The 21,940-nt window shown below is 46.5% G+C and overlaps 1 protein-coding gene across 1 annotated transcript; it reads left to right on the top strand.

Moving 5' to 3' along the window:
- The first annotated feature begins 15,232 nt into the window (after positions 1-15,232).
- On the top strand, positions 15,233-18,173 carry LOC125514641 (putative methyltransferase-like protein 7A). Its single transcript, XM_048679981.1, has 6 exons — positions 15,233-15,517; positions 15,627-15,722; positions 16,195-16,413; positions 16,513-16,609; positions 17,685-17,747; positions 17,874-18,173. The coding sequence occupies exons 1-6, from the start codon at positions 15,311-15,313 to the stop codon at positions 18,065-18,067; spliced, it is 876 nt and encodes a 291-aa protein (XP_048535938.1). The 5' UTR covers positions 15,233-15,310; the 3' UTR covers positions 18,068-18,173.
- The last annotated feature ends 3,767 nt before the right edge of the window (positions 18,174-21,940 follow it).

Genomic DNA, 21,940 nt, shown 5'->3' with positions numbered 1-21,940 from the left:
GCACGGGTGGCACTGGAACCCTATCTGAGTTCTACTACCAGCCGCATGACAGGTTCACGTCTAGCCAAGGCACGGGGATGTCCATTCTCCCAATAGTGTCAGCACCGCTGGACGAAACGTAGATGCGGTCGCGCGCCGGCAACTGATGGAAATATGCCCTAGAGGCAATAATAAAATAGTTATTATTATATTTCCTTAATCATGATAAAGGTTTATTATTCATGCTAGAATTGTATTGACCGGAAATTTAAATACATGTGTGGATACATAAACAAATACTGTGTCCCTAGTAAGCCTCTACTAGACTAGCTCGTTGATCAAAAGATGATTAAGGTTTCCTAACCATAGACATGAGTTGTCATTTGATAACGGGATCACATCATTAGGGATCACATCAAAAGATGATTAAGGTTTCCTTCGATGATGAGATCATGCAACTCCTGGATACTGGAGGAATACCTTGTGTGCTATCAAACGTCACAATATAACTGAGTGATCATAAAGATGCTCTACAGGTATCTCTGAAGGTGTCTGTTGAGTTGGCGTGAATCGAGATTGAGATTTGTCACTCAGTGTATCGAAGAGGTATCTCTAGGCCCTCTCAGTAATACACATCATAAGAAGCTTGCAAGCAAAGTGACTAATGAGTTAGTTACGAGATGATGTATTACGGAACGAGTAAAGAGACTTACAGGTAACGAGATTGAAATAGGTATGGAGATACCGACGATTGAATCTCGGGCAAGTAACAGACCGACAGACAAAGAGAATTACGTATGTTGTCATAAGATTCGACCGATAAAGATCTTCGTAGAATATGTAGGAACCAATATGGGCATCCAGGTCCCGTTGTTGGTTATTGAACAGAGAGGTGCCTCGGTCATGTCTACATCATTCTCAAACCCATAGGGTCCACACGCTTAGCGTTCTTTGACGATATAGTATAATATGAGTTATGTGAGTGGATGGCTGAATGTTGTTTGGAGTCTTGGATGAGATCACGGACATGACAAGGAGCTCCGGAATGGTCCAGAGATAAAGATTGATATATAGGACGATAGTATTTGGTCACCGGAAAGGTTTCGGAAGTACTAGGGATTTATCGAAGTGCCGGAAGGGGTTCCAGGAGGCCATCGGTAAGGGATGGGCAATTATGGGCCAAAGGGGGGAGCACACCAGCCCACAAGGGGGCTGGCGTGCCCCTCCACCCCTGCCCACTGATACGTCTCCAACGTATCTATAATTTTTGATTGTTCCATGCTATTATATTATCAACCTTGGATGTTTTATATGCATTTATATGCTACTTTATATGATTTTTGGGACTAACCTATTAACCTAGAGCCTAGTGCCAGTTTCTGTTTTTTCCTTGTTTTTAAGTATCGCAGAAAAGGAAAATCAAACGGAGTCCAATTGACCTAAAACTTCACGGAGATCATTTTTGGACCAGAAGAAGCCCACGGAGTACCGGAGGTGGGCCAGAAGAGTCCCGAGGCCACCACAAGGGTGGGGGCGCGCCCTACCCCCCTGGGTGCGCCCCCTGCCTCGTGGCCCCCCTGGCCGACTTCTTTCGCCTATATATATCCATATACCCTAGAAACATCGGAGAGCAGAATAGATCGGGAGTTCCGCCGTGAGAAGCCTTTGTAACCACCGAAAACCAATCTAGACCCGTTCCAGCACCCTGTCAAAGGGGGGAATCCCTCTCCGGTGGCCATCTTCATCATCCCGGCGCTCTTCATGACGAGGAGGGAGTAGTTCTCCCTCGGGGCTGAGGGTATGTACCAGTAGCTATGTGTTTGATCTCTCTCTCTCTCTCTCTCGTGTTCTTGAGGTGGCACGATCTTGATGTATCGCGAGCTTTGCTATTATATTTGGATCTTATGATGTTTCTCCCCCTCTACTCTCTTGTAATGGATTGAGTTTTCCCTTTGAAGTTATCTTATCGGATTGAGTCTTTAAGGATTTGAGAACACTTGATGTATGTCTTGCACGTGCTTATCTGTGGTGACAATGGGATATCATGTGATCCACTTGATGTATGCTTTGGTGATCAACTTGCAAGTTCCGTGACCTCGTGAACTTATGCATAGGGGTTGGCACACATTTTCGTCTTGGCTCTCCGGTAGAAACTTTGGGGCACTCTTTGAAGTTCTTTGTGTTGGTTGAATAGATGAATCTGAGATTGTGTGATGCATATCGTATAATCATACCCACGGATACTTGAGGTGACATTGGAGTATCTAGGTGACATTAGGGTTTTGGTTGATTTGTGTCTTAAGGTGTTATTCTAGTACGAAATCTATGATAGATCGAACGGAAAGAATAGCTTCATGTTATTTTACTACGGACTCTTGAATAGATCGATCAGAAAGGATAACTTTGAGGTGGTTTCGTACCCTACCATAATATCTTCGTTTGTTCTCCGCTATTAGTGACTTTGGAGTGACTCTTTGTTGCATGTTGAGGGATAGTTATATGATCCAATTGTGTTATTATTGTTGAGAGGAATTGCACTAGTGAAAGTATGAACCCTAGGCCTTGTTTCCTAGCATTGCAATACCATTTACGCTCACTTTTATCACTAGTTATCTTGCTGTTTTTATATTTTCAAATTACAAAAACCATTATCTACTATCCATATTGCACTTGTATCACCATCTCTTCGTCGAACTAGTGCACCTACACAATTTACCATTGTATTGGGTGTGTTGGGGACACAAGAGACTCTTTGTTATTTGGTTGCAGGGTTGCTTGAGAGAGACCATCTTCATCCTACACCTCCCATGGATTGATAAACCTTAGGTCATCCACTTGAGGGAAATTTGCTACTGTCCTACAAACCTCTGCACTTGGAGGCCCACAACGTCTACAAGAAGAAGGTTGTGTAGTAGACATCAAGCTCTTTTCTGGCGCCATTGCCGGGGAGGTTAGCACTTGAATGTATATCTTTAGATCTTGCAATCGAATCTTTTTGTTTCGTGTTTTAGCACTAGTTTAGTTTATAAAAGAAAACTACAAAAAATAGAATTGAGTTTGTCTCACACGCTTCATCATTTTAATATCTTTCGTGAGAATGATGGAAAGGAAAATTGTGCTCAAGTGCTAGGAGAAGAAGTCTATAAAATGTTTGGCACTAAATCTTTGAATGATGAGCATGATTGCAATGTTATTAGTATGAACTCTTTGAATATCCATAGTACTAATGATGATTGCACTAGTCATGATGAAAATATCTCTTATAAGCATGTCGATTTTTGTGGAGTGCATAGAGTTTGCAATTACATACCAAAGAGGGAAGATAGATTTTGCAAGAGGCATAAGTATTTGGAAACTAAATGGTTGCAAGAAAGGCTAGATGTTTGTGCTGAAAATTTAAACTTTCTTGGCCCTACTTGTGAAGTTTGCAATGAACGTGATCATTTCAGTACCCAATGCAAATTGTTTCATGATCGTATCATGTCCAAAAATTGTGATGACTTGATTTCCCTTGCACATCATAATGAACTTAGTTTGCTCTTGGGTTATGAAGAAATGAAACGTATATCTAAGGTTATTCCAGAATTTGCCCTTCATAGAGTTCTTAATTTTGATCTAGAGGAAATTTATATGTATTATGCGGTGAATCGCATTGAAAATCCTTATATTGCCAATTACATAAAGAAAAGAAAATAAATAGAGGATGAAGAGAATACTAATGAAAGGGAAGAGACTTCCTAATATCCTCCTATTATTTCTTATGATGAATCAGGTAACGAGGAGGAGCCTCCTATTCAACCAATCTCATTAATAAGGAGCTCCGAAAAGAGGATTAAACCCACACATGATGTGAAGAAGAAAAAGAAAAGACGGAGAAGCAAAGGTAAAAATGTATCCCTTCCAAATGATGTTGCTCCTGTTTCTCATTGTGATGATGATAATTGATATACTATTGGTGCTATCCATACTATTAATGATGAGAGTGATTATGCTTATGATATGAAAAGGCCCAAGCTTGGGGATGCTATGTTTGATGAAGATGATGTTTTTGAAAATATATTTGCTACAAATAATGTTTTTCCCAAGCTTGGGGATGCTATGTTTAATGAAGATGATATTTGTAGTCTCCCAAGTTTTGATATGCAAATTTATTATGATGATAGCATGCCTCCTACTTATGATGATTATATTGATGAAAGTGGGTTTGGAAGAGTGTCAACTTTAGGAAGTAATGATCCCACTATTCTGGAGGATGTTTAATCCTATTTTGACAATTATGAAAGTGGATTTGGAGAGGTCATGACTTTATTTAGTAATGATTCCACTACCTTGGAAGAGGTTTCAATCGATTATGATGGGAACAAAGTTGCTACTTATGATGATTATTGTGATGACACTTATGCTATAAAAAGTAGTGATGATTATATTTATAAAACTTGTCATGATTATGATTACCCTTTTCTGAACATTACTCTTTTAATGTGGAAACAATTTATAGTATGCGATTTTCTTATGATACTCCAACTATTCCGAATGAGAAGAATTTTGCTTATGTGGAGAGTAGTAAATTTTCTATGCTTGTAGATCATGAAAGCAATGCTTTATGTGATGGTTATATTGTTGAATTCATTCATGATGCTACTGAAAATTATTATGAGGGAGGAATATATGCTCGTAGGAATTGCAATAATATCAAGTTTCCTCTCTATGTGTTGAAAATCTTGAAGTTATCCTTGTTTTACTTTCCTATGCAAGTTGATTCTTGTTCCCATAAGTTGTTTGCTCACAAATCCCTATGCATAGGAAGTGGGTTGGACTTAAATGTGCTAGTCATATTCTTCATGATGCTCTCTTTATGTTACAATTCTTATCTTTTATGTGAGCATCATTGAAATCATCATGCCTAGCTAGGGGCGTTAAACGATAGCGCTTGTTGGGAGGCAACCCAACTTTATTTTTGTTTCTTGCTTTTTGTTCATGTTTAGTAATAAATAATTCGTCTAGCCTCTATTTAGATGTAGTTTTATGTTTTAATTAGTGTTTGTTCCAAGTAAAGCCTTTAGGATCTTCTTGGGTGATTGTTATTTGATCTTCCTGTAAAAAATAGAAAGTATGCGCTCACGAGAATAATTTTCATTTTTTACCAGAGAGCGATAAAATACCAATTCCACTTGCAGTAGATTAATAAACAAATTTCCTAGGACTTCCTAATTTCTCAGGATTTTTGGGGTTCCAGAAGTATTCGAAACCTATAGATTACTACAGACTGTTCTGTTTTTGATAGATTCTGTTTTCTATGTGTTGTTTGCTTATTTTGATGAATCTATGAGTAGTATCGGAGGGTATTGTAACGCCCCGGACACACCCGCCGGTGGTCGTTACTCCCGGCGGGATCTAGACTGGCCCCACAGATCAATACTAGTCTTTTCTGCGCACTTTGTCCTCACTCGGGCGCACCTGGGAGTAACTTCCTGGTCTCCCGGAAAAGAAGGAATTCTTTATTGATATGAGTAGTCTATCATCCCTAATAAGCCAGGCTATGACATACACCCCCACTCAGAGGAACCGACGTCCTCGTCGGGCCACGGGAACGTTCCCTCTTGGCACATACGTCTATGCATCCAGTCCGGTACATATGTCATGTCGTGTGCCACGACGGGTCACAAACGTCATGAACAACATGACCGCGCACCTGTCCGCAAACATCCGTGTAACCGCGAGGGTCGGCTCTGATACCAACTTGTAACGCCCCAGACACACCCGCCGGTGGTCGTTACTCCTGGTGGGATCTAGACTGGCCCCACAGATCAATACTAGTCTTTTCTGCGTACTTTGTCCTCACTCGTGCGCACCCGGGAGTAACTTCCCGGTCGGTCACCCATCCTGAAACTACTCCAAGCTAAGCACGCTTAACTTTGGAGTTCTTTCCGAATGGGCTCCCAGAAAAGAAGGAATTCCTTATTGATATGAGTAGTCTATCATCCCTAATAAGCCAGGCTATGACAGGTATGAACCATAGAGAAGTTGAAATACAGTAGATATTACACCAATACAAATAAAGAATGAGTTCACAATAGTACCTAAGTGGTGATTTATTTTCTTATACTAACGGAGCTTACGAGTTTTCTGTTAAGTTTTGTGTTGTGAAGTTTTCAAGTTTTGGATAAAGATTCGATGGACTATGGAATAAGGTGTTGGGGAACGTAGCAGAATTTTAAATTTTTCTACGCATCACCAAGATCAATCTATGGAGTCATCTAGCAACGTGGGAGAGGGGAGTGCATCTACATACCCTTGTAGATCGCGAGCGGAAGCGTTCAAGAGATCGGGGTTGATAGAGTTGTACTCGTCGTGATCCAAATCACCGATGACCGAGCGCCGAACGGACGGCACCTCCGCGTTCAACACACGTACGGTTGGGAGAGACGTCTCCTCCTTCTTGATCCAGCAAGGGGAGAGGAGAGGTTGATGGAGATCCAGTAGCACGACAGCGTGGTGGTGGAAGCAGCGGGATCTCGGCAGGGCTTCGCCAAGCACCAACGAGAGGGAGAGGTGTCACGGGGGGAGAGGGAGGCGCCAGGGACTTGGGTGAGACAGCCCTCCCTCCCCTCCACTATATATAGGGGCTAGGGGGCGCCGGCCCCTCTAGATCCCATCTAGATGGGGGGCGGCGGCCAAGGGGTTGGCTTGGCCCCCAAGCCAGGTGGAGGCGCCCCCACCCCTAGGGTTTCTAACCCTAGGCGCAGGAGGAGGCCCATGGGGGGCGCACCAGCCCACTAGGGGCTGGTTCCCTTCCCACTTCAGCCCATGAAGCCCTTCGGGATAGGTGGCCCCACCCGGTGGACCCCCGGGACCCTTTCGGTGGTCCCGGTACAATACCGGCGACCACAAAACTTTCCCGGTGGCCAAAACTGGACTTCCTATATATAAATATTTACCTTCGGACCATTCCGGAACTCCTCGTGACGTCCAGGATCTCATTCGGGACTCCGAACAACTTTCGGGTTACCGCATACTAATATCTCTACAACCCTAGCGTCACCGAACCTTAAGTGTGTAGACCCTATGGGTTCGGGAACCATGCAGACATGACCGAGACAACTCTTCGGCCAATAGCCAACCACAAATTCCACGATGATCTCATCGAATGAACCACGATGTTGAGGATTCAATCAATCCCGTATTCAATTCCCTTTGTCAATCGGTACGTTACTTGCCCGAGATTCGATCGTCGGTATTCCAATACCTCGTCCAATCTCGTTACCGGCAAGTCACTTTACTCGTTCCGTAACGCATCATCCCGTGACCAACCCTTAGTCACATTGAGCTCATTACGATGATGTTTTACCGAGTGGGCCCAGAGATACCTCTCCGTCATGCGGAGTGACAAATCCCAGTCTTGATTCGTGCCAACCCAACAGACACTTTCGGAGATACCCGTAGTGCACCTTTATAGTCACCCAGTTACGTTGTGATGTTTGGCACACCCAAAGTATTCCTACAGTATACGGGAGTTGCACAATCTCATGGTCTAAGGAAAAGATACTTGACATTAGAAAAGCTCTAGCAGACGAACTACACGATCTTGTGCTATGCTTCAGATTGGGTCTTGTCCATCACATCATTCTTCTAATGATGTGATCCCGATATCAATGACATCTAATGTCCATAGTCAGAAAACCATGACTATATGTTGATCAACGAGCTAGTCAACTAGAGGCTTACTAGGGACATGTTGTGGTCTATATATTCACACATGTATTACGATCCATATTGCACTTGTATCGCCATCTCTTCGCCGAATTAGTGCACCTATACAATTTATCATTGTATTGGGTGTGTTGGGGACATAAGAGACTCTTTGTTATTTGGTTGCAGGGTTGCTTGAGAGAGACCATCTTCATCCTACGTCTCCCACGGATTGATAAACCTTAGGTCATCCACTTGAGGGAAATTTGCTACTGTCCTACAAACCTCTGCACTTGGAGGCCCAACAACGTCTACAAGAAGAAGGTTGTGTAGTAGACATCACCCACGTGCCAAGGAGGGAGGGAAAGGAAGGGTGGCGCCGTAAGGCAGCTTGCCCCCTTTCCTTTCCCTCCATGTTCAAATATGGAAGGGGGCGCGGCTAGGCTGGCGCCTAGGGCAGCCACCGGCCACTTGGGGCGCGCCCTAGGGCTGCCTCCTCTCCCCCCTCCACCTATATATATGAGAGGAGGGAGAGGGGCAACACAGACCATGATCCCCAAGCTGTGTGTGGTGCCCCTCTCCGTCTAGTTCATCCTCAGTCATATTTTCGTAGTGCTCGGCGAAGCCCTGCGGAGATAGTTGCTTCATGTAACGCCCCAGACACATCCGCTGGTGGTCGTTACTCCTGGCGCTATCTAGACTGGCCCCACAAATCAATACTAGTCCGGTACATGTGCCATGTCGTGTCCCACGACGGGTCACAAACGTCATGAACAACATGACCGCGCACCTGTCCGCGAACATCCGTGTAACCGCGAGGGTCGGCTCTGCTACCAACTTGTAACGCCCCGGACACACCCGCAGATGGTCGTTACTCCTGGTGGGATCTAGGCTGGCCCCATAGATCAATACTAGTCTTTTCTGTGCACTTTGTCCTCACTCATGCGCATTCAGGAGCAACTTCCCGGTCGGTCACCCATCCTGAAATTACTCCAAGTTAAGTACACTTAACTTTGGAGTTATGTCCGAATGGGCTTCCGAAAAAAAGGAATTCCTTATTGATATGAGTAGTCTATCATCCGTCGTGCTTCCAGAACTCATTTACTACTTCGCCCGTATTGCTGGATCGAGAAGGCGAGGACGTCATCGAGCTGAACATGTGTTGAACGCGAAGGTGTCGTACGTTTGGTACTTGATCGGGCGGATCGTGAAGGTGTGTGACTATATCAACCGCGTTGATAAACGCTTCCGCTTAACGGTCTATAAGGGTACGTAGACACATTCTCCCCTCTCTTAGCTATGCCTCTCCATGGATAGATTTTGCGTGTGCGCAGAAACTTTTTTGTTTTCCATGCAACGTTCCCCAACAGCAACGTCATGTTGAAGATCGCCATGCTGCGGCTCCCCGAGGTGGAGCCCAACTCATGGTCGTGCACTTCGGGCATGCACTTCCACGGCATGGTGAGCAGCCACAATAGCTAGGTTTGACTGTGACTTTCGGGCATCTGGGGAGCAGGGGGAGGGAGAAGAGTGGGTGATGTAGTCCACCCCCCCTGCACGTGTCATTTAAAAAGACAATGAGCAGATGCGTAGCGCGTCCGTGTGGACGCAAACCCGACCCAAATTTGGGGTGTATCTGATCCACACAGACAACAGACAGATACAAAATAGGGTTGCCTCCATGTGTTGGACCGTCATTCCTGCCCACGCGTACCAAGACGGACAACATGCATCCATGCATTAGAGTTGTCGTGCGGACAAAAACGGACGAAATGCATCCATGTGTTGGACCCCATACACCGGAACATGTGTTTCACCGACGAGCACGACCAGCGCCACCGGTCATGCTTCTCGGGTCGTGCGCCGCCCCGCGCCCCACGCGCTCGATCACCACAGCCGACGGTGGAGGAGGAGGAGCCCGATGAGGCCTACAGGAAGGCCATTGTAGACTCCGAGCTTGAAGAGCTCACCAGGTTCCCTGGCCTGCCAGTGGCACTTGCCAAATTAGCCGGAGTGTAGGTCGACGCTCCCCCGCTCACGCCATGCCGGAGCTACAACACGACATGTGGCCATTGGCGCCACTGGTGGGGCACTTGTGGTCATGGGCGTCCATGCTCCCGTGCATGTCGGAGCTGGTGTTGTCCATGCTCGAGTGGGTGGGCGTGAAACAGGAGGACGAGCAGCAGCAACAGGCAATGGAAGGGAAGGAGGAGAAGGCGCAGCAACAGGAAGAGCAAGAGCAAAAGGCGCCAGTTTACGCGCCGACGCTGGTCTACATCAACCTCACCGACGAGGACAATTGCAACGGTGGCCACTAGATGTAGGCTTTTATTTACGAAAACACTAACGCCCACACATGGGGGCGTTTGCATTTCGCCCACATGCGTGGATCCGCGTTCGTTTATGGGTGCACGGATCTTGGCATGTTTGTGGTACCACGTAGGACTGCACTAGTGTGTGGGCATTCACCCGGTCATCCACACGTCCGTTTGACCACACGAAAGGGCCGGTGTGTGGGCGTTTAATTCGCCCACACGCCAATTTTCACGCACAAGGGCTGGTGTGTGGGCATTTGTCATCTCGTCCACACGCCCGTCTTCTCTCCCATACCCAATCTGCCAGTTGTCATGTGTTTTGCGGTGTACATGGCAACTGCCCTAGTGTGCTTGTAAGTAGATGTCAACTCTCTCTTTTTTTTACCTGAACATGTCAGTTGCCATGTGTTTTGCAGGGTACACGGCAACTGTCCTAGTGTGCTTGTAAGCAGATGGATACTCTCTCTTTTACCCGAACATATTGTTTTGCCATGTCTCTTTGTAGCGTTACACGGCACCTGCCTAGTGTTAGTAGGTGGCAACTCCTAAGGTTTTCAAATCTTGGCAACTGTAGTAAACCAGACCATACATGGCAACTGCTTAGTGTTAGTAGGCGGCAACCTCTAAAGTTTTCAAATCATGGCAACTATAATAAACCAGATCATACATGGCAACAACTGCAGTTGTCCAAAATGGCCTCTGGCACTTGACCTGAGATGGCAACTGCAGTTGAGCAACCATGGCAACTGTAGTTGTTCGACATGGCAACTGTAATTCAGCGACATGGCAACTGCAGTTAAACGGACATTGAAGAGGGTCCGGACCATGGCAACTGCGGAGACGCGTGGTGACTGTCATGCGGGGCGTGCGGCACCATGAGGTAGGTGGCTGAGAGAGTTCGTGTGGGTGTTATGCATTTTGCCCACACGTAGGTGTGTGAGAGGGACCGCAAGAAAAAAAAGACGTGTGGACGCTAGTTGTTTTTCCCAGACGTAGACGTGTGGGCTGGTCATCTGAGACACCACACAAAATATGTGGCAGATTCCTTAACGCATACACGTGTGACAGTTATGGTCGTCCTTTATTTATATTTTAATTAATGATTTTAGTTTTATAATTAATAAACGAACGAACTTTTGGCAGCAATGTATATTTCTTTAATTTAGAAATTTGTCAAAAGAATATAGAAAAGCATTCGGCACGGCGCACCTATGGGCTGTCCGACATGTCCAAACTTTGGTGTCCGTCTGACCGACTCAAAGAGACAAAAAAACAAACACGTTGTGTGTTAGTTGGGTGAGGATGAGCTTTGACAGAAGTTGGGGTCGCTTTATTTTCCGGCATCAAGGACGAGGCGCGTGGCAGAAAAAAAACAGCAAGCTAGCAAGAGGCCTCCCCGATCGGCAGCATAAGGGCCTATTTGGTTCTAATAAGTCATCTGACTTATAAGTCAGGCGACTTAAAACGAGTAATTTATAAGTTACGCCTGTTTGGTTGTCATCTGATTTATAAGTCATCTGAGCACACCTTTTCACCTTGTTTTTTTATGTAAAGGTGGTGGGACCCATACAAAAGGGAGTGACTTATAAGTTTTAAGTTGTGGTGGAGCAACTTATGACTTATAAGTTGAGGTGACTTATAAATTGAGTCTGTTGGCAAAATAAATCACTTTTTTCATTTTTTAACTTATAAGTTGGTGACTTATTTGGAACCAAACATGACCTAATTGCGATGTGCTCACCCGACTCCTGAGCAGTGAAAGACGGCAGCAGTACGTTAGGTAGTACTACTACAAGGCACTGTGGTGAAACGGGAGAAGTGTACCCTTGTACTCGCGCCGGTAATAACAAACTCGAGAGGATCCAAGGAGCCTTTTACCTCCTGCTCTACCACTCGACAGCGGCGAAACGACGTGTCTCGAGCGGTAAACCATGGGAGAAGCATCGGAGCAGGGAAGGAGGCATCACATGCAGACAGAGAGAGACCTGGACGTCGCCGTGGTACTGAGCTCGCGGTCCCGACACGTATCACATCCCGCTCGGCGAAAGACAGTTAGACAGGCCGAACCACGCGTCTAGCTAGTGTGATTCTGCGGCTCCGGTTGCCCCTGTCTCGCCTTTGCCCCCCTGTCACTTGTCAGTTTTGATGAAACAGTACAAGAGAGAAAGGTGATGGTGCGGCAGCGGCACTGCAGAGGCCAAGCTCCGGCAGCACACGAGGCCAAACCATGCGTCTGAATGATCATGCGTACAAGCTAGAGCTGAAGCCTTGGCTGAAGGTTTACACTCTCTGAACTTCGACAAGATCAACACTAGCATACATAACTGTACACGCATATAGTGGGCAATGCCGATATGACTGAACTTCTCTCCTTTTAGCCACCGCTAAATGTTTCTTAGGATCACTATGACTGAACTGTGCAGGGTGTAAGAGCAACCTAAGGGGAGTCGACGTATCGTTATGACTGAACTTCTCTCTTTTAGCAACTGCTAAATGTTTCTTAGGATCACTATGACTGAACTGTGCCGGGTGTTAGAGCAACCTATGGGGAGTCGACGTATCGGTTTGATTGTCATAATAACAGTCATTATGATAATTTTGGTTAAAAAGGCTGCTCTAGCAGAGTCTTTAAAAAGTAGGAAACCGAAAGTATTGATTGAATGCATTAGAGGTGGAAGAATTGCCTTGAAGCTTGGCACGACTAATTCACTTGGCATTGCAAGGATTTAACAATAATTTAAAAAGTTGTTGCCTCCGAAGATTTATGAATATGGCATTGTTACTTTAGGTTGTGGATCTCACAATGACATCAATGTCCTGCGGAGATCTCATCAGTTTGTAAGGCTAGCTGGTGGTACTTCTTCACCTTGTAACTTCACACTGAACGATGATAAGTATGACAAAGGTGAAAGGCTACTATCTAGTCGATGGCACCTATCCATCTTTGTCAATATTTGTGAACAGGGTGTCTAATACCGAGAGTAGGAAACCTAAGCATATCGCCAAAGTGCAGGAGGCTTAGAGGAAAGACAATCCGAGGGCATTTGGAGTGCTGCATGCAAAGTTTTCAATTGTCTGGGAGGATGTCTTACAAATATTATAGCATGTTGTGTGGTCATACACAACATAGTCATAGAATATGATAGGGATATCGCAATCCCAACTAACTGAAGATATTGGCACAATTGCCAGGCCTCACAAGGACAGAAGCCGCAATTAATCATTTCTTGAGGCGTATCAAAAGATTTAAGACTGGGCGTTCCATCATCAGTCAAAGGAGAAACTCATTGAGCATCATTGACAGCTAGTTGGAAGATAATATGTTTAAATTTGTTTAAAGTTAATTTATTTTTTACTTTCACAATTTATTTGATTGTATTATTTATTGCATTTGGATTATGTGATATTTTTTATTAATGGTTTGTAATAATATTTGTTGAATTATTGCAACGTTTGATATAAATTGTAAATAAGATATAGAAACAAAGAAAATTTGAAGACTATATTACGGCGACTATGTGTTTGCGGACAGCCCTGCAAAAATTATGTACTATGCTTCGTGTGTGTTATGGAAGTTACCGTTATGGCTACATTTGTGAAAGTTGCTCTAACTGTGCACACACGGCGAAAGGAGACCTTCTATTCCGCGAGCTACATGTGGCGTCATTAGGAACACACAACCCACTGTTTTCCCTCGTGTTTGCCGCCCTGCATTCCAGTTGACACGGTCGAACCGGTGTCCCCCACCACTCGTTTTCGCTGTCATGTTGCCTCCCCTGGTCAACCTCTTCCCCTACTTTCTTTCCAACCCCACCCTTCCCCTCTCCAACACCAGTACGCTACACGAGCACCCCCACCCCCACCCACAAGCTTCATCCTCGCCTCCACTGTGTTGCGGCCAGCTCTAACGTGATCCCATCCTCGCTTACACATGTGCCAACAGTGCTTGTTGTCACGTCCTCGTTGGTTCAGGCCCGTTCCCCGTCGTACGTTCACCACCAAGTTTGTCGCAAATTGTTGTTTTGTGTCACCACTTCTCCGCCGCAATCCTTCCTCGCCTACACATGCATAGTCACGGCTCACCATTGTGTCGTCGTCGACTCATACTCAGTTCTTCGTTGTCCGTCAACCACCACTTCTGCTCACCACCGTAGCTCCACCCTCGTCTCGCCGAGCTCGAGCTTCCTAGGACACGATGTTACGCGGGCGAGAGCTCCTATTCTTCGCGCCGCGTCGTGCAAAGCGAGGAATCACGCACCACCCCCCCCCTTCTCGTGTGCGCACTTTGGGCCAGCCCAAGTGCGAGACGGGGTGCCCTGTTTTTTGTTTCTTTTTTTTGCTTGTTTTTACTTCGAAAATGTTCATGAATCCCAAATCTGAAAAAATGTTCATGACTTTATAAAAAATGTTCGGGGTTGTTCACGAATTCAAAAAAATGTTTTTAACTTTCAAACATCATGAATTAAAAAATGTCCATGATTTCAAAAATTATCTGCAATTTCAAAAAACAATTACGGTTATGAAAAATTTCATAACTAAAAAAATCGTGATTTTGAAAAGTGTTCATGAAATAAAAAAAATGATATGTATTTTGAAAATCTTTAGTGATTTCATAATTTATTTGCAAACCTGAAAATTTTCACAATTTTACAGGATATTCACGTATTTAAAAAAATTGTTCAAAATTTTAAAGGTGTGCATCATTTTCTTAAAAAATCAAGAATTTCAAAAAATATTCGGGGATTTAAGAAAACTTTGCAAGTTGAAGATTTAAAAAAATGAAAATAATAATGAAAAATGTTTAAAAAAACTGGTTCAAGAAAGGTTTCAAATAAGAAAACAAAAACCGACAAAGAGAAAACCACAAGAGTGAAGACTAGTAGAGACTGTCTTTTTTCATTCTTTGCTCCTTTTTCATTCAATGATTCCTTCGAATTTGCTAGCCTTCCTCGAAACCAGTGGGGGAAAAGGTACAACGGGTCGTCTCTTTGTACAGAGGACGAGGCGTGCCGGAGGGTGCACCTTTGATTACTATTCCCCGAGCTACGCGGGGAATAGGATTCGCCGCGTCGGGCGTTTGCCTAGGAAAGCCCATAGAATATCGTTTGCCTAGGGAAAGCCCATAGAATATCGTTAAAAGGAGTATGTCCAGATATTGATGGGCTCGACCTAACTAAATATGGGATTTTGGGCTTTCGATGTCCCGGCAATTTATAAGCCTAACCGTGTCAGATTATCAAAGAAAAAAAAACCGTGTCAGAGCGTTGTGGTTTACGCCTTCGAGCCTGGTTCACGTACTCCTCTCCCCGTTCCCCAACATCTTCGGCATGCGGTGCCTCGTCGCGCTCCCGGCGGTCGCCGTCCCCAGCCGCGGCTCACATCCTAACCTCAAACCCCGCCGCAGAAGCACTCTAGTAGCTATCCTTGGGAGCTGCCGCTGCGGCCGCCGCCACCTCCTTGGTGCATCCTCTGCCGCCGGCCTCCTCCATCTCGTCAACCCCCCGTGCCTCGCCGCCCCAGCCATCGACCCCGCCGTAAGCTCCTTCACGCCCAATCTTATTCCGGTCACCAATTCACTATCTGCGATGCAAATTACATGGCTTCGTGACAATCTTATATTTTACTTGGTGTGGCTTGGTGCAGGTGATGCTTGAACGGGTGCACCCAGCGAGGCCTGGCTGGTACGAGAAGCTTTACGCGACGGCCATGGACAAGGGCATGCAGTCTTATGAAGCCGAGGTATATAATTTTCCCCTAATATTTGTTCCACTGCTTTATCATTCCCAAGTTTGTCACGTGTTAACCAACTTCCATGAGACAACTCATCATAGGATTGCAAGTCTGTGTCAGCAACTGGGCAGCTAACTGAACCCACCGAACCCAAATTCTCGGATGTTTCAATCTGTGATATTGCCGGTCTGGTTTCCTATCTGATTGAATTGCACAATATGACATAGTGAACTCGTGATTCGTGAAGCGTCTCAAGTAATGCATACTTTTATTTTCATCCGGTGAGAAGATAAATGTCAGAAGTGGGCACTTGGAGTGCTGTTCTGTTAAGTGTTAGTACTTATTTGTTATATCCATGATCACCTGATCAGTAGTTTTAGTTTTACTATAAAAAATACAGTCATATGTTTTCAGGAACGGAGATGTGATATTTACAACGTGTTATGTTCTCACTAAACATTTCACTTGGTGAAGCTTGCAGATTGCGCAGTATAAATCGAATCTCTTCTCCCAATTGTCAGTTGCGGGAGAGAACATTCTGGAGCTTGGTGTTGGGACAGGCCCCAACTTAAAGTACTATGCAAGTGCTGATGGTGTAAATGTAACTGGGGTAGATCCTAACATGTACATGGAGGAGTATTCTAGAGCAGCAGCAAATTCTGCCGGGCTTCCGCAATCAAATTTCACTTTCAGAAGAGGGGTATGGAAGTATGATGCCTTATGAGTTATGATCATGGACTAGGTGTCTGCTTACATTTTGTTAGCATGAGAACTGTTTTGTATGCATGGCTTTACCTAGGTCGCCGAAGCTTTGCCAGCAGAGGATGATTCCATGGATGCAGTTATTGGTACATTGGTGCTGTGTTCGGTAAAGGACACTGATATGGCATTAAGAGGTAACATAGTTCTAAGTTTATGTCATCTGAGAACTTCAGTTTTGTTGGTAAGGCAATTAGATGGGCTAAGCTATCCATGTGCCAAAACCATGACTAGGTTTCGACATCTTATGGGGGTTTCAACTCTAGCCTACCCGAACTTGCTTGGGACTGGAAGACTTTGTTGTTGTTGCAATTAGATTGGCTAAGAAGATACCACTTTATGACACATTCTCTATACCATCAGTTTGCCTTCCAACAGACAAAACGCATCATACTATTATTTTTTGGCTAAATGGTAACTGCCTAACTGGATTGTCCTCTGTTGATGCACTAAGATGGAAATATTTAACCCGATATACTGTTCAACATAGGGCATTCATTTACCGATAACTCCTACATACAGAACATTGAATTGCAGAGCAGTGTGTTGGCGAATTCCTAGTCAAAAAACATTTCAATGGTAAAATGACTATGATGCTATGTCATCAATTCTTGTCTAGTTAAAAGTCATTATCATTTCCTTAGGAGTACCATTTGCATTACTGAATAATGATGCATGGATTATTGGCATTGCATTTGCTATAAATAAATATTACATAGTACTCCCTCCGTCCCAAAATTCTTGTCTTAGATTTGTCTAGATACGGATGTATCAAGTCACGTTTTAGTATTTGATACATCTGTATCTAGACAAATCTAAGACAAGAATTTTGGGACGGAGGGAGTATGTTGTTTGACTGGGGCACCTAAGTTTTCCCTTCCTTTTATCTTTCTGTTTGGCTTCTTTGTGGTTTTTGTCTTTGCTTTCGGGCATTGGCAGCTCTTTTCTTCAACCTTTGGTCTGAGATTGCTGCGTTTGTATTCTTGGCCTGTTTGGCCTTTTTGAATATTATGTAGAGATCTCTCTACCTTCGTTTCAAAAAGACTACAGACCACACTCTGGCCTCCATTTTTACGCATCACACTCACCATGAGTTGAGGTTATTGGCTAGTTGGCTACTGACCTAAGTTCCATTTCTATGTTTCGGTATTTCCTTTCCTTTTAAGAACCACCATTTTCTATTTGAATAACTCTGGGCATTAACTTCTGCAGAAATAAAGAGAGTCCTAAAGCCCGGTGGTCTCTACCTATTCATTGAGCATGTTGCTGCAGCAGGTACCCCCAGCTACTAGCATGCATAACCTCTGGTGGTTGCTTGTTAATTGTTATTCTATGTTGAAGACATATGTCCCTGTGCTGCTGTGCATTGCTTGATTTCCTGCTCATTTTGTCCGCTCGTAGATGGTTCCTTCCTCCAGTTCGTGCAAGGTGCCCTTGATCCTCTGCAGCAATTTGTCGCTGACGGGTGCCACCTCACCAGGAAAACAGCTGAAAACATCAAGGAAGCCGGGTTCTCGAGCTTGAGCCTGAACGCGGTGCGCCTGTCATCTGCATATATCGTTAGCCCCCATGTTTATGGTGTAGCCTATAAATGACATACTCTGCCTGTTTGGGACGGAACTCTGTGTGGTTTATTCTGAGATAATACTCGTACTGGCACATTTCTGCTCAGTTATTGCCCCTGGAGGCCTTTCCCTTTTTTTTTCTTGAGTAAATCCTGCAGGCCTTGCTGGGCAGGCCTTGTTGTTTACATTTCTATGAAATGGACAGGGGCGGGTGCCCTTTCTCTCTCTATAAAAACTGCAGGCCTTTCCATAGGCCGAATGGCCTACCAAAACGTCTTATACGTATTTTTTAATGGAGATAGTAAAATTTTTTTTTTTGAGAAAACGATAGTAAATGGGTTGGCTGTGCTTGATGAAGGGCTAGAAAACATTACCATCGTAAGGATCAGGCCCGTCTATGAGGGCGGCCGAAGTGGCCCACCGCACAGGGCCCCTGTCAAAAAGAAAACTGGAGGAAACCAGTTTTGGCCCGCACATTGACGCTTATCCCCTGCAATCTCTGCGGACGCCCATTACGGGCTTTAGCCTTAGGCTATCTCCACCGCGCGACTCCAAACGGATGTTCGGTTTGTCCAGATTTTATTTCTTTGGGGCGCGGATGGATTCGCCCATGTCCGATGGGTCGTGGGTGCGTCCAACGCGCGGCCGCATCTCAAAACCTGTCCGGGGTGGACGTGAATAAAAAAAATTAAAAAACTTAAATGAAATGACTAAAAAAGTAAATAAACACAGTTAAAAAAACATAAAACTTATATAGGGTATGGCCATATAATGGCCCAGTTTCTCAGGCCCAGTTTCATAATTAACATAAAACCAAAATAAAAAAAACGCCTCCCGCGCGCTCCTGCCGCGCCTGTCAATGTCGTGGCCGTCGTCGTCGCCGTCTTCACTGGCCGCCGGTGTCGTCGTCATCGTTGACGAGGTCGACGTAGTCCGGCGGCGTCCACAGGTGGGCCGGCGGTCCGTGGTGCACGAGGGCGGCGGGCTGGAAGATGGGCGGTGCCTGCACCACCTCCTCCCGAGGCGAGGCCTCCCGCTCCGGCGACCGCGGCGGCATGGGGCACCAGTTGACGGCCCCCAGGGCGGCCGCCATCTGCTCAGCGGAGCACGACCAGCTCCACCCCTGGCCCACCAGGTCAGGGTGGAACGCGGCCACCGGCGGCTCCTTCACGACCTCCTCCTTCGGCGCCATCTCCTGCTCGGGGATGGCGACGTCGCCGGCCGCGGAGAGGGCCATCTGAAGGAAATATGCCCTAGAGGCAATAATAAAGTTATTATTTATTTCCTTATATCATGATAAATGTTTATTATTCATGCTAGAATTGTATTAACCGGAAACATAATACATGTGTGAATACATAGACAAACAGAGTGTCACTAGTATGCCTCTACTTGACTAGCTCGTTAATCAAAGATGGTTATGTTTCCTAACCATGAACAAAGAGTTGTTATTTGATTAATGGGATCACATCATTAGGTGAATGATCTGATTGACATGACCCATTCCATTAGCTTAGCACCCGATCGTTTAGTATGTTGCTATTGCTTTCTTCATGACTTATACATGTTCCTATGACTATGAGATTATGCAACTCCCGTTTGCCGGAGGAACACTTTTTGTGCTACCAAACGTCACAACGTAAATGGGTGATTATAAAGGTGCTCTACAGGTGTCTCCAAAGGTACATCTTGGGTTGGCGTATTTCGAGATTAGGATTTGTCACTCCGATTGTCGGAGAGGTATCTCTGGGCCCTCTCGGTAATGCACATCACATAAGCCTTGCAAGCATTGCAACTAATGAGTTAGTTGCGAAATGATGTATTACGGAACGAGTAAAGAGACTTGCCGGTAACGAGATTGAACTAGGTATTGAGATACCGACGATCGAATCTCGGGCAAGTAACATACCGATGACAAAGGGAACAACGTATGTTGTTATGCGGTCTGACCGATAAAGATCTTCGTAGAATATGTAGGAACCAATATGAGCATCTAGGTTTCGCTATTGGTTATTGACCGGAGACGTGTCTCGGTCATGTCTACATTGTTCTCGAACCGTAGGGTCCGCACGCTTAACGTTACGATGATAGTTTCATTATGAGTTTATGTATTTTGATGTACCGAAGGTTGTTCGGAGTCCCGGATGTGATCATGGACATGACGAGGAGTCTCGAAATGGTCGAGACATAAAGATCGATATATTCAAAGCCTATATTTGGATATCGGAATCGTTCCGGGTGAAAACGGGATTTTACCGGAGTACCCGGGGGGTTATTGGGCCTACATGGGCCTTAAGGGAGAAGAGGAAAGGAGGCAAGAGGTGGCCGCGCGCCCCTCCCCTTCCTAGTCCGAATAGGACAAGGGAAGGGGGGCGGCGCCCCCCCTTTCCTTTCCCTCTTCCTCCTCTTTCCCCTTCTCCTTATCCAACTAAGAAAGAAGGGAGTCCTACTCCCGGTGGGAGTAGGACTCCCCCTTGGCGCGCCCTCCTTGGCCGGCCGCCCCCTCCCCTTGGCTCCTTTATATACGGGGGCAAGGGGGCACCCTAGGACACACAAGTTGATCTTTGTGATCGTTCCTTAGCCGTGTGCGGTGCTCCCCTCCATGATATTACATCTCGGTCATATTGTAGCGGTGCTTAGGCGAAGCCCTGCGACAGTTGAACATCAAGATCGTCACCACGCCGTCGTGCTGACGGAACTCTTCCCCGAAGCTTTGCTGGATCGGAGCCCGGGGAGTGTCATCGAGCTGAACATGTGCCAAGAACTCGGATGTGCCGGAGTAACGGTGCTTGGATCGGTTGAACCGGGAAGACGTACGACTACTTCCTCTACGTTGCGTCAACGCTTCCGCTTCGGTCTACGAAGGTACGTAGACAACACTCTCCACTCTCGTTGTTATGCATCACCATGATCTTGCGTGTGCGTAGGAAATTTTTTGAAATTACTACGTTACCCAACACCATCGTCTCCTCGGGGTCCGCCCATTGGCGCTCGTCGTGCATGTGCTTGGAGTCCTCCAGCACACGCGCCATGAGCCGGGCCTCCTCCTCCGCCGTCATGCAAGGAGGTGGGGGTGGCGATGGAGATGGCGACGGCGACGGCGTGGGCGTCAGGCCGCACACCCGCGTACGCCCGCGCGCCTGGGGAACCGCTCGGGGCTCACGTGGCCGCCACGGCCCTGTCGACGTGCCGACAAAGAATAACGCCCGCCGCACGTCGTGCTCATCGCGAAGCCAAGTGTCCCACAATGGCGAGTCTGGGCGTACCTCTCGTCGTAGTAGAGGTCGTCCGGGAGGAGGCGGCGGTGGCGCTCGATCTCCTGGCGGCGCGCACGGCCGCTCTGCGGGAGGGCGGGATCGGCACGTGGTTGGCCGACAGGTGCCACTTATTGGGGAGGTGGACGTCGCTCCAGGGTAGCAGCGTCCTCGTTTCCCAATACCGGCGGCAGACGGCCGCCTCGATGTAGTGCCGGTCGCGCTCGCCGGCGGCCGGGGGCGCGATGGAGAATGCGGGCGGCGCGGGGGCCCGACGTGGTGGCGATGGCGACGCGGGCGTTTCCTTCTTCACCGAGCCGCGGCGGCGTCCCGACGAGGAACCAACCTCGCGGTCGTGCTTGCCTTTGCGGCCGTAGTTCCAGAGGCCAATGGCTGCGGGCGGCCAGCCGGCGAGTTCTTGGCTAGGGTTTGGGTTCGTCGCTGTCCGGTTTCGAGGAGGCCGCGGGATGGCGTGGGGCAGTGTGGACGACGACTCGTCCACGCTTCCCACTTTAAAGAAGGACGACGACATTTGAATGTGCGGATGACAGGTGGGGTCGCCCGCTCGTGCGCATTGATGTGCGGATGGGAGGTAGGTGACCGCCGGCCACACGGCCCGGACGCGGACGAGGCGCGAGTCCGTTTGGTG

The sequence above is a fragment of the Triticum urartu genome, chromosome 6, assembly GCF_003073215.2.
Source record: "Triticum urartu cultivar G1812 chromosome 6, Tu2.1, whole genome shotgun sequence".
NCBI classification, from domain to species: domain Eukaryota; kingdom Viridiplantae; phylum Streptophyta; class Magnoliopsida; order Poales; family Poaceae; genus Triticum; species Triticum urartu.
The sequence above is the reverse complement of the archived record's forward strand: the minus strand, read 5'-3'. Positions and strand labels throughout refer to the sequence as shown.